The 16317-nt window shown below is 39.2% G+C and overlaps 1 protein-coding gene across 2 annotated transcripts in view; it reads right to left on the minus strand.

The window, feature by feature from the left end:
- ST6GALNAC1 (ST6 N-acetylgalactosaminide alpha-2,6-sialyltransferase 1) overlaps window positions 1–16317 on the minus strand; it is a 35467-nt gene that overhangs the window by 10464 nt on the left and 8686 nt on the right. For both annotated transcript variants that reach the window (XM_039328100.1, XM_039328099.1), the window contains exons 2-7: window positions 8870–9653; window positions 7577–7745; window positions 6651–6822; window positions 3891–4029; window positions 3566–3669; window positions 1269–1355 (exon numbers count right to left, since the gene is read on the minus strand). In XM_039328100.1, the coding sequence (XP_039184034.1) occupies window positions 1269–1355; window positions 3566–3669; window positions 3891–4029; window positions 6651–6822; window positions 7577–7745; window positions 8870–9653 (1455 nt within the window). The remainder of the gene's footprint in view (window positions 1–1268; window positions 1356–3565; window positions 3670–3890; window positions 4030–6650; window positions 6823–7576; window positions 7746–8869; window positions 9654–16317) is intronic.

The raw sequence follows: 16317 nt of genomic DNA on the forward strand, positions 1-16317 counted from the left end.
TCTTTCTTGGTCTAACAGTGTAAATGACCCTGAAGGTTTACTAAAAAGATCATTATCTGTTTTTTCTGTTGAGACTGAGGCGGGGGAGGGGATGAAGAGCTGATAACATCTGCTAATCTAAATACAATTTTCAGATGTTTTTGAAACTTGTTTCTACTCTTTTCAGCAGAGATTGGTTGTAATAGGTTAATGTTTTTAAAATCACAAGTTTGGTCAAATGTTCTTCCAGTTGAGCATTGTGCCATTCTTTGTTGCAACATCTGCCCTGTGGAACAGCCTTCCCCAATTTAGTTTGTCACCCTTCAAGATGGCCCTGAAGGCAGAGAAATTCCCCCTTCAGGCCCTGGACCAGGAAGTTGGAGGATCCTGTTGTGCAACATAACACTACATATCTGGTTGCTGATATAGTGTGTTTCACATTGTATTTTATATTTTATCATTTTCCTTGTCCTAGATATTTGTAATCCTTGTTAGCCACCCAGAGTCATTTAGCAAGAAGGTAATCATATAAATACAGGTAGTCCTTGACTTATAACGGTTCACTTAGTGACCGTTTGAAATTACAACGGCACTGAAAAAAAGCGACTTATGACCGTTTTTCACTTATGACCATTGTAGCATCCCCATGGTCACGTGATCAAAATTCAGATGCTTGGGAACTGACTCACATTTATGACCATTGCAGTGTCCCGGGATCATATGATCACCTTTTGCAACCTTCTGACAAGCAAAGTCAAAGAGAAAACCAGATTCATTTAACAACTGTGTTACTAATTAACAACTGCAGTGATTCACTTAACAACTGTGGCAAGAAAGGTGATAAAATGGGGCAAAATTCACTTAACAAATGTTTCACTTAGCAACAAAAGTTTTGGGTTCAATTCTGATTGTAAGTTGTACAGAATTACCTGTAGTTTAAATAAATCAATGAAATACCACCACCACCACCACCACCACCACCACCACATTCTTATAATCCTAGAATGAAAACAAGGCAGTAGCAGCTGGCTCCCAGTTCTCATTATTTCCTATAGTCAGAACACAAAATATTTTGGGTTTTGTTGTGACAGATATTGAATGCTCAATCTGTTTTATGTTTCATTCCAACAGAACACAGCCAACCTGTCATAATTTTGACGGAATGTTTTGTTTTGTTGCGTATTTAAAACAAGACATTGTTCTGTTCAGCTGTCCATGCTGCCAATACTGCTTATTTAAAATCTTGAAACTGTTCCTGGTGTTTGAAATTCACTTCACTTATGTCTTACCTGTTTTTAGTGTATCTGAGAAAGTCTGGATGAATCACAAAGTATTGATCCAAATTGAAATTATCAAATTTATCCCGAGGCCTTGGTCTATAAAAACAAAATATATCTTTAGGCAAACTATGCAGAGTTCAAATCAAAGCTGGTTTGGCCAGCTTTTCTATAAGTTAGAGTGATGATGCAAGGTCTTATCTTTTCGCACACCGTATCTAAGATCAGAATGGGGAAAACTGAGGATTTGAAGTGTGTGTATATTCTTGGACAGTATTCTTAAGTTAAAGTCACATTGCAGTAAAGTAACATCTATTATTAAAAGGAAATGTGAGCAAACGTAGTGGGTTCACAGAGAGACCTTTTTGAAGACAAAAGAGAGAAGATGGGGGAAAAAATTAAGGAATGTGATTGTTTAAAAAGGGGGCAGAGGCATATGGCAAAAATGTGTGTGATATCATACACATATCGGGATATATGTATTTAATGGCAGTGTTTCGATGATGATAACTTGATGTGCATTTTGGCTTCCTTTGATTTGCTTAGGATTCTGCCCAGTCAAACTTCGGGTTTATCCACATGGCTTTGAGATGCTCACCTATCCTTTGTGAAGGACTTTTCCTCACTTCAGAGCTTCCTGCATATTGCCAGCCCATTCCTGAGGCAGGCTAAGATCAGGTCAAGGAAAGTGACACTTTCCGTAAGAAAATGGAACAAAACCTCCTCTGTAAACATTCTGTATTGCTAGGAAATGTTGGCAGCCTTCATGGCTCCAAATGATAAGACCCTGCTCTATCATTGGCAATAGGATTCTATGCCACCAAAATCATTCGTCCTTTGGTTGCCAGAGAGAACAAAACTTCATTAAAATTTTCTTTTTTTCAACTCAGGGAATATTGACCTTGTGGAATACCTACTCTGACATCAGATTTTCTGTTGCTGTAGCATCTTCTACCATGAAGGCCTTTGTGAAATGGCAATAATACAAAAACTTACTTTGCTTACCCTTCTCCTCTTTGGTCCTCCATCTCTGTCAATCATGGAAGGAATATTGCGGCAGTACATAGAAAATATGTCAACCTGTTCAACAACCTTTATTTGTGTGTTTGTGTGCTTTCCCCCCTCCTTTTTGGAATGATTAAAGTTATTACTGTGATGGTAGTACCTTTGATTTTTGACAGAATTGTGGGGGACTGAAAATTGTAGGCAAAGAAACTGGACCATTCAGCAAAATGGAAACGGACAATTGAATAAGAGGAAGGATCCCAGTCTTTTATCTTCCTATTCATTTCCAGGCATTTCAGAACACAAATCTTTAACAAGAAATGGGGAGGGCCACTTCAGTGGTGAAAGTCAACTTCAGAATGCTCTTAAAGCTGCTGGTCAAAGTACCATATAAGTCCCCAATGGGGGAGGGAAAGGGCACTAGAGGATAAGAAATGGGACAGTAGTTTTCAAAACAGCACACTTCACTCCCATTGTAAGAACAGGAGAAAGCACATCAGAGCAATAAGGAATAAGCCCTACAAAAGTCAATAGAAATTGTTATACTCAAACTCTTTATCTCTTTGCCATTTATTTTCATTAACAGTTAACTGATGGGCCACTAGAGATTCTTGAAAGCAGAACTCACAAAATTAATCTAAATTTTGCCTGGTTCATCTCCTGATTATTCATTAAAATATTGAGAGTGGGGGAATGTTTTCAAAGTTCTTATTTAAGAATGTATGTTTCTGTTAAGCCAATTGAGATGTGGGCACACTGGGCCAAAATGTTAATAAATTAGGAAAATGCAGCCATCCTTATTCATTAACGTTTTACACACTGAAGAAAGATTTTCAAAATGTTTGCAAGGAGTCAGCAATGCAAGGTCAACAAAAATTCTCCACACTGTGGAGGCAGAAAAATTGAAAGATAATAAAGAAAAGCCCACTTTGTCTTGATTCAGATATACTTTGGGGCTGATCTGAACATAACCTGGATAATATATATCTAAATAAAGGCAGTACATATAAACCTCTGTATCTGGACCTGCTTTCAACTGAAGATGTCTATTATGCTACATTATTTTTATGCATTTCAAAGGTGCATTTTCTGCCCATATTCTATTCATATACATTTCTGCATTTTCCTCCTCAGCAGCATCCAGAGTAAACCACATAATGACATGGCAGTGTCATCAGGCATATCTAATACCTTTATGTTTTTGCAGTCCAACACCTGAGGTTATGAGATTATGCAAATCACAACATGCCTCCCCTTGTCTTCCATTGTGGGTGCCCTTATCCAGAAAGCACAGCACTACTCACCCATAATAGTCCAAAAATCCCTTCCTGACATTGGCGTTCAGAAGAAGAGCTTTCAGCCATTCATAATCTCTTGCCCCTTCCAGGAAGTGCAGATACTTGATCTCCTAGGAAAAATGCCACAAATACATTTGGAGGGGGCACAGCAGATGGAATGCCACAGCATAAAAGATAGGGCTGGGCATTCTCTGCTGGTCTTAGGTGAAAGAGGGATAAATCAGAGTTGGGTTGTGAAACTTGAAGGAAGATTTAAGGTTTTCTAATATAAGGTGCTCTCACAACTAATGTTCAACTAGGAGGAGGGGAAATATAAGGATATCTGCCTTACTTTTCCTGCAGGGATCTTCTTGAATCCACGATTCCCCAGAATCATAACTGAAGTCACTAAGGAGAAGGCTGTGAATCCATAAAAAGAAGTTCTTGTTCCCACATCTTTCTCATAACCCTTGATCACAGCTCCACTCACTCTGGTGAAAGAGACCATATAAAATCACCAAGTTAGATAAGTGGAGCTAGTTCAGGTACATATGCATACTTTGCGAGATTCCCAGGAAAAATAAATAAATTAGTGCAGACATATCAAACACAAGGCCCGGGGGCCGGATACGGCCCGCAAAGTGGTTTCATATGGCCCGCGAAGCCATCCTGGAAACAGTGAGGGAACGGCCCCCGCTGTCTTGGCCCTGGCCCAGGCCAGACAGGAGCCAATGTACAATTTTGTGGTGGCCATCTATGCTGAAATGCATTCAGTCTGGAAACAGCGAGGAGCCAGCCCCTGCCGTGTCGGCCCCGCCCCCTGGGTGCATGCTGGGAAGTTGTCACCCTTTGTGAGGAATGAAGAAATGGACCATGCCTTGGCGCTTGCCCCAGTCCCATCCCCTTCTGCCAGAGACCCTCAGATCTGTCCCACTCCTGCCCAGGCCCCCACAGGCACCCTTAACGCGAATGATATAGAGCTGGCCATGCCCACCCATTAGGCCACACCCACTCCATCCACGCCCACCCATTAGGCCACACCCACCCTGGCTACACCCACCCAGCCCCCTGAGGGCAACCACAATGCTGATGTGGCCCTCAGTGAAATTGAGTTTGACACCCATGAATTAGTGGAATCCTGATTTTGATAACCAGAATTCCAAATTGGCTTTGAAGCAGAAAAAAATTGTTTTTCTGTCATTTTAGCAAAGATTAAGAGTCAGTATTCAAAACATGCAATTCTCTGGCAGATTCCAGGGGAATATTAAGATACATTCCACACATGCATACCCATCAGTTGACGAGTGAGGATTGCTGTCATAATTCTAACTGGATGTAGGGAATGTCTTCCCTTTAAGCTGTCCCAGAGCACTATTGTGGGCTTCTTTGCTCCTCCAAACACTAACAACAATCCTCCCCCCCTATCTAATTTCCCCAGTGTCTTCCAATAAGTCATCCTCTGGTGCTTCCAGCTGGCCAATGGGAAAGTACAAAAAAGCAGCTAAACAGCTGTTTGATGTGGAAAAAAAAAATACTCCCAGCCAGCCAGTCACTGTGGAGAAATCATCTAGGAAGAAGATGGTGCCACATCTTAGGATGCGGGAGGAAATCTTAGGCACCAGGAAGCGGAACAAGATGAAAATTTCCACCAATGGGAATCCATCTTCTTTGCTGCTCTAGGAGGAAACTTGCAAAACTGCCCTGCTCTGGAAAAAGAACTGAGCTGATAGTTAATCAGCTCAGTTTCCCAAGGTCTTTGCCCACAGGGATAGTATGAAAAAAACTTCAGCCTATCAAATATGACAACCAAACAATCACTTTGTTTTTCAAGAAAATATAGCAGTGCTATATTAGTTGTCATGGTTCCGATAAATGTGACCAGAAGAAAATAATAACTCTGAGGCAATTGCATTCCTCAAAGAATACTTTTAATGGCTACATAGTATCCGCAAGGTCAAAGGTGAAACCAAGACTGAAAGTCCCCCCCCCCTCAAAGGTTACAAAGTAAAAGTTGAACTCCCCACCCCTTTAATATGTCATAAATAACAATCCCCAATTAACTACTTTGGCAGGCTGCCTAATGGTAGTTTCAGCCCAGCCAAATACTTAGGTACTTTCTTGGTTCCCACAAGAAAGTTATTGTTATGGCTAAACGAGAAGAATGTATCTCCTCCCTCCCATCACTGTGACAACTGAAAACAAAGTAAAGATGGCTGTGACCAGAAACTGTTTGGGTAAAACTAAGGAATCACCCAGACATCTTGCTTGCCATGGCATGAAGAAATCCCACTGTTTGGGGAAGATGAGAACACACAATATTGTCTTCTGTCAGTCTATCTACTCTGTCTCTCCGCAAAGGCAGCCACTGCTTTCTCTTCAATTGCTTCAGGTTGTATTTGCCAGCTTCTTCTACCAGTAGAAGTGCACCTGGACTGACAGACTGAGCATCAGACTAAGGTAAGATTAGAAGCAGGTACCACTGCCCCACTGAAGCTGCTGCAGACACAAAGCCCTTTCTCTGGTTTTTGGCCTCTGATTTTTAGCTCCATTAGCTTTCTGGCACTGGGAGAATCACAGCTTCCTCTCTGTGCCAGAACACCATCTCTCTCACTTCTCTTAATAAAAAAAAATCTCTCCCATCTCTTTTAGTAATCAATAGGTGACCAGCAAAGTAGCAAGAGGAGGAGGGAAATAAGTATATTTGGTATCAGTTTCTCCTGGTCCCCCAAAAACATACTTCTCTCCATAGACTGGAAAATGAAGAGCCATTTACCAGTTCTGTTCCTCTAAGTGGATGTAAGAAAAGTGGGGTGGAAATAGCTAGCACCTCAAATCTTGCTGTAACACAGAATACAAAGAGGACCAATACAGCTATCTACTCCAATACACCTTGGGGGGTTGCTTTTTATTCCTGAGTCCAGCAGTCTTCTGAAAGGTGCCTGGCTACCTGGGTAAAGAGTCCCTGCTATAATATAGATGATACAGCAGCTAAGCTGGAGGAGAGGAGGTAACTATGCTGCAGGAATGACAGCAGAAAAATTGTGACTGTGCAGGTGGCATCTTAAAACTGCATACAACTTCAGGCTTTTTGCAGAACTACAGTTCGTCTTACCGGAACACATAATCATGAGAGTCAATTTCCTTGCCCATTCTTGAATTATTCAGTATCCCTCCATTTCCTACAACTGCACAAGTGATGCACTTGGAGGTCTGACTGCCATTACGTGCAAAGAGAATGTGATGGTAGGGTTTAGGAGGAAGCATGGATATCACTTCTTTTACCACTGGAAAGAAATGAGACACAATTATTCATTGGAAGAAGCTAGCAGGTTTCATAAAATAAGACAGCTCCAAACTGGGTAGGACATAATAGACAATTCAGGCATGACACAACAATTAAATTAGAATATATTACATTGACTATATTGTCTTGGCATTGAAAGTTCAGTTGTGCATAGAGCTTGTGATCTTCTCTGATATAAATTGAATCTGGAATTGTCAGTGCCACTACATGGGCCTGACCAGGAACTAAAAAGTTAAAGTGTCCTCCCTAAATCACTGGGGTATAGGAAGGAGAAAGAAGTGCGACACTGACATGTAGACATGTAGGATTCTATTATTATACAGGCAGTCCTCAGTTTACGATTGTTCAGCAGACACTCAAAGCTACAATGGTGCTGCATGAATGGTACTTACAACCTGTCCTTGAAAATTCTGACCAACCTCCTGCAGTCATGTGATTGTGATCTGGGCACCTGTCAATCAGCTCACGCACTTAAGATGGTTGCAGTGTCCCATGGTCATATGATTATCATTTGTGACCTTCCCTGCCAGTTTCCTACAAGAAAAGTCAATGGGGAAGTAGGCAGAGATCATGCTGAGACTATGGACTTTTCCCTTATCACAAGATGGGGAAACATGGAGCAGGTTTGGGGTGAATGGACTGATAACTGGCTCAGTATATGACTTCTAATACCTTCTGCCAGAAGTAGTCTTGCTTTTAACCCATACTATGCACCCCATAATAGAGATGCTCACATGAGAAGTTTAGCTCCATGAAGCCAAACGGTGGAGCAAAATGGTCCATACGCTTCCATTCACTGTCACTGAAGTGACTCCTGTCCATGAAGACTGTGATGTTGGGTAGGAAAATATCATGTAACCAATCAGATTTGGCAGCCTTGTTCCTCAGAGAATCTGGGCAGGTCTAAGAAGTGGAGAAAGAAGGGAAGAAAAGTTATGAGACAACTGTTCGAAAAAACAGTTTTGTCCAATCACAGCAGCTTTTCATTCTTGTTGACTATTTTACAGAGTTCCAGCAATAATTGATATGAATGAGATCTCAAACTAAATATGATGTACACATTGTCAGATATTCTAATAAATAATCCTAAGGCTGTGATTTTTTTTTTTAAGTACCGGTAAATGTTTTCTTGCTGATTTTTCTCCCCTATGGAGTGTTCCTTTTCTTTTTCTTTTTGGTGATGGCAGTAGAATATTTCCATATATTAAGTTTTCTTTAAAGAATTCTATGAGGGGGCCGAGATACTGCTCTCCAGTTGTAATCCTCCAATACTCTTAATATTTTCCTACTCTTCTCTTAGCAAAAATTGATCTGTTAAAAGTAGCAAAATTCCTTGAGACTGGTAATACCAGAAACCATCTGTCTGGAAACACTCTTGGTTAGGCATCAACTAGAACCAGTGAAATATTTTAGAAAATCTATGCAAGGAATCCTAATGTAGATGCTAGATTAGAAGAATATTTAATATTCATGTCTGTATATGGAAAAATAACTGAATTTCTACTTCTCCCCGGCATGGTACAGCACAACCACAACAAGAACTAGTCTTCAGATTCATCTTCTGTGGATATTGTTACAGCATATCTTTAAGAAGTATCGCTCTTTTCCCATTCCATAGGGTCCCATGTAACCCTATCCAGAATCATTTAGATATCTAGATGGACAATGCCTAAATCTGATAAATAAATACAAAATAAATTTGGATTATTTAGCTAGAGAGTTCAATTCCAAAGCTGTCTGAAACCTGGAACATGTGGCAGGCAACCATGACATTTACTCTCACTGAGTTCTGGTAGAAGTTAAGTTAAGCCAATGTTACAGCCCAGAATGGGCATTCATAATATATGGTTTCCAAGAAAAATTAAGTGAAATTAAGTGAAGAGAACAGGAAGCATCATGTATCACAATAAAACCTACCCCTTGTTTGATTATATCACAGAACATAATTGTTAATATATGTGTATTGCAGCAAAAACAAACATTTTTTTTAAGGAAATTTATGGTAAGATCATGCAATGGTTACTTACTGACGGTGGTGTTGAATTATCCAAGAGATAAATGTCATCAAATTTCCAGCGGGGCTCAGATTTAAAGTCAGCTGCTTTTAACCTTTTAGGCGTTGTTGCTAAAGGAGCTGGATGCGTGACTTGTTGCACATCAGACACTGATGCCTTGGCAGAGTGTTCTTTAATTAGGTTTATTTTGTTGGATTGTTTCCTCAGGTTAGTTTGATTTCCTGTAGAGGGCAGTGTGGCATTTTTATCGTGAAACTGTGGTTGTTTGGCTGCTTTTCCTGCAGACTGCTTTCTTGGGGATACTGGTGTCACATGTTTAGCCTTTGCTTTCTCCTTTTCTTCATTGCCCGGTGCCATATATTTTTTTGTTTCTCCCTTTTTGTTGGATGCTGGTGTAATACGCTTCCCATCTTTATTAGATGACTGGGTTTCAACCAAAGTTTTGGCATGGTTTTGACTTGCTGCAGGTATCTCCTTACTGTCTTTGGTTTGAGTTTTATTTAATGAAGGCCTTTCTTTCTTCTCGGCTGATTTTTGACTGGTTTCCACTATGACCAGCCTACTCCTGGTTTGCTTTTGAAGTGATGTTGATGCATCTTGGAACTCAGCCTGCCTCTCAGGGACATTGTAATTTTCCAATCCTTTCACAGGATCTTTCTGCAGGGAAGAGCTGCCTGGTCCCGCTCTTGTATCTGGAAGCTCTAATGGCTTTGGGTTGGTAGCTACAACTTCTTGAACATCATTTTGGATGTCAAATAGAGGCACTTTTTTGATATGTTGAAAACTAAAGAAATGGCTGAAATGCAGTTAAAAAGATAGTTACATTCAGAATGTATTTAAAGTAGTCCATATGTCTAACATTTGGAACGCAGATGCTTACATATCATAAAATCAAAAACCTAAGTAAATTTCTCAAACCCACCTGAATTGCCGAGTTCCTATTCAGTTAAACTTCAGAGATATTTTGGAATTGAAATAGTTGCCTTTTAAATCACCCTCTTTTATCATTTTAAATACTGCACCTGATTACAAATTTCTGTAGGTATACTTTTAGTATCTAGTTAATTCAAGATAATTTCTTTAAGAAAAAATACCTGTGAATAGTATAGACTAGATAGTGCATATAGAGCAAACTATCTTGGCTATTAAATTTTACATTCTCTCTTTAGGTCACTTGGAAGGACTTGGGTATCTCATTCAGAGGCAGAATATCTTGGCATTTATTGATTAAATATTAATTTTTTTGTTCTGACTTCACCTACTTTTTTCATTTATCAGACCACTGTGTTGGCTTTTGTTCTTCTTCTGATCATTCCATTCCCACATATCATTACCTCAGCCTTGGTACACGGTAGCTATTTTAGTAATAATCACTAATAGTACTTTTGCCCTTTAAGCCAGTTATATTTTGATTGGATTGTCTTTGCAATTTGTTGTATGTTGGATTTGGCTTTATTATAGGCAGAAGAAATAACTAGTAAGGGTTTTGGTTTCCCTATGAACCAAAAAAAAAAAAGCAGATAATGAAGGAGAGATAGGAAGACGGATACAAAAGGTTTTCTTCATTCTTATTCTGACCCTTTCTTCAATGATCAGAATTTGGGTTGCCCTATTAAATTTCCCCTCTAGATTTGACGTGTGAGTGGGACGGGATGAATCAGTCCTAATTTTGTCTGTTTTAAAATATGACACAGGACTTATTTAAGCTGGAGCGTATCGGGGAGGACTATCGTGTGTATCTACCACATTGACTTTATACCCCATATCTACTGCTGTTCCCAGTCCTCAGACCACAGCAAAATAAACTAGGGCCCATATACAGCTAGCAATCCAAAGCCCAGTTATGGAACAGACCAATTCACACTCAGTCAAAAGTAGTAATTTATTGAAAGCATTTACAAATGAATAAGGTTAACAATGTAGAAAAGTGGACTACATTTTCTATCCATTGGAAATGCTTTGCAGTCCAAACTGATTATAGCAAGGAATGAATTTCTAACATCCCTTCCATACGGTTCTTTCTTGTCTAATCAAGAGGCCAGACCTGTAAAAGAATTGAGAACTCACGTTGGGTAGATGGAAGGTATGAACAAGCAGTTAAGGGAGAACTTTCACAACAGATTACATGGAGTGTCAAAAGAGGGAAGTTTGAAGAAAAAAATGGGAAAGATAGAAGAGGAATATTGCCAGCAGGAAGATGGATGGAGCCAATTACAGTGATGGTGAATGCACCAATGGAAGGCTTGAAGCATCAAGTCAGGGACAGATTATCGTAGAGAAAACCTACCTATGTGATCATTAAGTCCACAACACAATAATAGCACATAATTAATAAAAACAGCAATGAACATTCTTAGGAATCCTTACAGTGCCTGTTTTTGATGTGGCCAATCTCAAAGGTTCACAAGACCACTCAGTAATGCATTTTGTACTTGGCTTTAGGATGCAAATGTGAGGAATGTACCAAAAGATGTTATAATGATATATTTGCTGGGGTTCTCCACCATAATTTATAGACTGGATTTTCATTTAATTTTGTCAGTGGAAAAGATAAGCAAAACTTCTACTTTTTTATAGTCACTATAAATTTGATACATCAGTATCTCTCATGGTAAGAAAGCATAATCAGTACACCTCTCCAGATATGTTTATATAAATATATTTAGATATATTTATCTAGATTATCCAGATTTATTTATATGCAGTGAATTAACAAAAGGAAAAAAAACACCCCAGTGTACAAATACTGTTGCCAACTCTATAACGAAACTGGCTGCAGCCATTTTGCTTGTTTTAGGTTGCCACAAGAATGGGAAGGGGTGCGGAGAATCTGTACTAGTCTAAACATTTTACTATCCCGTGGGAATCAGTAAAGGTCATTTCTGTCAGTTAGATGGGGGGGGCATTTAGTTAGAAAGCCCACCAAACTCTTCTATTGGGGAACGTAGCTGATTGCATAGCATTGGGGTGGGAAGTTCAACTTCGTAATATTGTCTCTCTTTGAAGGGCATTTCAGACTTGATTTCACTTTTGACCATGCAGATACTATGTAACCAATAAACATGTTCTTTGAGGAAATCTCAAGTCTCGGAATTCTGATTTGTTTGGTTTTGTCTGTTGGAACCTTGACAACTGTCTAGTAGATGGTTGTAAAGCAGTTTTTCCTTCTTTTATAATTATCTAGGGTTGCCATTGCAGCTCATAAAAGACATTTGAAAAGATTTATTAGCTAGGCAAAGGGACAAAACCAGATCATGATGGGAAATAGTTTACAATGATTGACATGTTGACATCAAGTTAAAGAAAATCTGGTCAACAACCAACAGTGTTTTTATGCCTCAACTGCCATGGTTTTGAAAAACAGGGTTATGATGATATACCCATTTATCATTCATGGACAGGCATAAAGTGCTTATATACAAATGCTCAAAGCTTGGGGAACAAACAGGATGAACTAGAAGCAATAGTACACAAGGGCAGGTATGACATAGTTGGCATTACAGAAACTGGTGGGACAAACCCAATGACTGGAATGTACTGATGAATAGATACAAATTGTTCAAAATAGATTTACAGAAAGAGGAGGGGGGAGTTGTACTATATGTAAGAGAACACTACATATCAAAGATAAAATCCCTCCAGAATGTATATGGGTCAATATAAAAGGGAAAAAAGTGACATTGCCATAGGTGTATATTACAGACCACCCAACCAATTGGAAGAAATAGATGAACTCTTTGCCAACCAGTTAACAAACACACAAAGATGAAGTCAGGAAAGCAAAGGCTCAGAATGAACGAAGACTTGCAACAGAAATCAAGGACAATAAAAAAAAGTTTCTTTCAACATATTAATAACAAAAAAAGTCAAGGAAACTGTAAGAGAGAAGATGGCAAGAAAGTATCAGGCAGTAGAGAGAAAGCAGAACCGCTTAATTCATTCTTTGCATCAGTCTTCACACAAAAAGAAATTATAGCCCAACATACAAAAAAAACCTACTGTGAAAGACAAACTAGAAACAAAAATTAAAATAAGCAAGAAAATGGTAAGAGAACACCTATCTGACCTTGATGAATATAAATCACCAGGATCCAACAGATTACATCCCAGAGTTCTGAAGGAGCTGGCCTCTGTTATCTCAAAACCATTGCACCATATCTTTCAAAAATCCTGGATCACTGGGGAAGTACCTGAGAATTGGAAAAGGGCTGATGTGATTCCCATCTTCAAGCAAGGGAAAAAAACGGACCCAGGAAACTACAGACCAATCAGTTTAACATCAATACTTGGGAAGATCCTAGAAAAGATAATCAAAAAACAGACTAGAAGCAAACAAAGTTATAACCAGTAGCCAGCACGGGTTTGTTGAAAACAGATCATGCCAAATCAATTTTATTTCATTGTTTGATAAAGTGACTAAATTAGTAGACCAGCAAAACGCTGTGAATATAGTATACTTAGATTTCAGTAAGGCACTTGACAAAGTAGGCCACAACCTGCTGCTTGTTGTTGTTGTTAATTGTGAAGTCGTGTCCGACCCATCGCGACCCCATGGACAACGTTCCTCCAGGTCTTCCTGTCCTCTACCATTTTCTGGAGTCCATTTAAGTTCACACCTACTGCTTCAGTGACTCCATCCAGCCATCTCATTCTCTGTCGTCCCGTTCTTCTATTGCCCTCAATCTTTCCCAGCATTAGGCCCTTTTCCAGTGAGTCCTTCCTTCTCATTAGGTGGCCAAACCTGCTGCTTAGTAAGCTAGAAAAAAATGGGATAGACAACACCACCACCAGATGGATCTGTAGCTGGCTGATAAATGTACTCAGCAAGTAGTCCTCAATGGTATTACATCCACATGGAGAGAAGTAAGCAGTGGGGAACCACAAGGTTCCATCTTAGGCCCAGTACTCTTCAATATCTTCATTAATGACTTAGATGAGGAAATAGAAGGGGAACTCATCTAATTTGCAGATGACACCAAACTGGCAGGAATAGCCAATACCCCAGAAGACACGCTCAGGATCCAAAAAGGTCTTAACAGACTTGAACAATGGGCTCTACCCAACAAAATGAGTTTTAATGTGGAGGAAAACAAAGTTTTATATTTAGGCAGGAAAAAATCAAAGGTTTAAATACAGGTACCAAAAAAGCTAATATAATCCTGGGTTGTATAAACAGAGGCATAGAATCAAGATCACGTGAAGTATTAGTACCGCTTTATAATTAAACTCTAATAAGACCACACCTGGAATACTGCAGCCAATTTTGGTCACCATACTACAAAAAAGATGTTGAGACCTTGGAAAAAGTTCAGAGAAAAGCAACTAAAACGATCAAAAGCCTGCAAACTAAAACATATGAAGAATGGCTGCAGGACTTGGGTTTGGCTAGTTCAGTGGTTCTCAACCTGTGGGTCGGGACCCCATTTGGGGTCGAATGACCATTTCACGGGGGTCGCCAAACAACGCAGTCCGCCATTTTTTTCCCCTTTTCCTTAGCTGTGCTACTCCCTTTTATTCTATTGGCTTTTGAAAGCCAATAGAATAGACTCTCTTGAATAGAGTCTAATTCTATTGGCTTTCAAAAGCCAATAGGAATTGTCCAGGCTGTCTCTACCCTGCTGAGCCCACCAAAAGTCCCATTCTGCAAACGGTGCTGCACCAGATGAGTAGTCCTCGACTTACGACCGGTTGAGTAGTCCTCGACTTATGACCAGTTGGGGGTCGCGGCATTAAAAAGATTGAGAACCACTGGGCTAGCTAGTCTAAAGAAAAGAAGAAATAGGGATGACATGATAGCAGTATTCCCGTATTTGAGGGGCTGCCACAAAGAAGAGGGGGTCAAACTATTTTCCAAAGCACCAGAGGGCAAGACAAGAAACAATGGTTGGAAACTGAGCAAAAAGAGAAGCAACCTGGAATTAAGGAAAAACTTCCTAACAGTGAGGACAATTAACCAGTGGAACAGCTTGCCTTCAGAATTTGTGGGTGCTCCATTCCTGGAGATTTTTTTTTAAAGAAAATTTTATTGGTTTTCTAGTTTTACATTTAAGTATGGAAAAGCAATGTGGCAGCTGAGTTGATCAATAATTCCATAACATACAAATATCTTTAGTACAGATCTCAAACTATTACATTAACTGTTTCTCCTCTTTTCCCGTTAGTATTTATTGTCTCATCTTTAAATTAGTACAATTCTTATTATGTCAATTAAATAAAAAATAGCTTTCTTGCATTTATCAATAATTTTTAGTTTATACATATCCTAGTAGTTTTAGCATCAATCTTTTTAGACAATCAATGTCCTGATGAAGTTTTCCCAATTTTTGGTTTCCCATTAATATTTATATTTCACATTTGATATTTATAATTTCCAAATTTTAAACAACCCCAATTCCCTTTATCACAATTCATCACAAGATCTAATGTTCAGAATACACGTCTTATCTATTTGAGTTCTCACCATCTTACATCAACTAATTAGCAATACAATATAATATTCTTATTTTCTGATAATTTCCATATATCTTAAATTTAGTAACCAAAATTCCTCCTATTTCAACATTTAATACTTCCTGTCTTTTTCTCCTACTATCTACTATCTCATGTTTAAGCTAATAATTCTTATTATTACTGCTAAGTAAAAAATTTTTTAATAATAATAATAAAGTTGGAAGGGACCTTAGAGGTCCTCTAATCCAACCCCCTGCTCAGGCAGGAAACCCTATACCATTTCAGACAAATGGCTGTCCAGTCTCTTCTTAAAAACTTCCAGTGTTGGAGCATTCACCGCTTCTGGAGGCAGGTTGTTCCACTGGTTAATTTTCTAACTGTCAGGAAGTTTCTCCTTAGTTCTAGGTTGCTTCTCTCTTTGGTTAGTTTCCATCCGTTGCTTCTTGTCCTGCCTTCAGGTGCTTTGGAAAATAGCTTGACTCCCTCTTCTTTGTGGCAGCCCCTGAGATAGTGGAACACTGCTATCATGTCCCCCCTCGTCGTTCTCTTCATTAAATTAGACATACCCAATTCCAGCAATCATTCTTTATATGTTTTAGCCTCCAGTCCCCTAATCATCTTTATTGCTCTTTTCTGTATTCTTTCTAGAGTCTCAACATCTTTTTTACATCATGGTGACCAAAACTGGATGCAGTATTCCAAGTGTGGCCTTACCAAGGCATTGTAAAGTAGTATTAATACTTCACATGATCTTGATTCTATCCCTCTGTTAATGCAGCCTAACACTGTGTTGGCTTTTTGGGCAGCTGCAGCACACTGCTGGCTCATATCTAAGTGATTGTCCACTAGGACTCCGAGATCCCTCTCACAGTTGCTACTATTGAGCAAGGTACCACCTATACTATACCTGTACATTTGGTTTTTCTTGCCTACATGTAAAACTTTACTTTTTTCACCATTGAATTTCATTTTGTTAGATAGCGCCCAGTGTTCCAGTTTGTTCAGCTCCT

Source organism: Crotalus tigris, unplaced genomic scaffold, assembly GCF_016545835.1.
Source record: "Crotalus tigris isolate CLP2741 ecotype Arizona unplaced genomic scaffold, ASM1654583v1 scf7180000024370.6872682, whole genome shotgun sequence".
Classification (NCBI taxonomy): domain Eukaryota; kingdom Metazoa; phylum Chordata; class Lepidosauria; order Squamata; family Viperidae; genus Crotalus; species Crotalus tigris.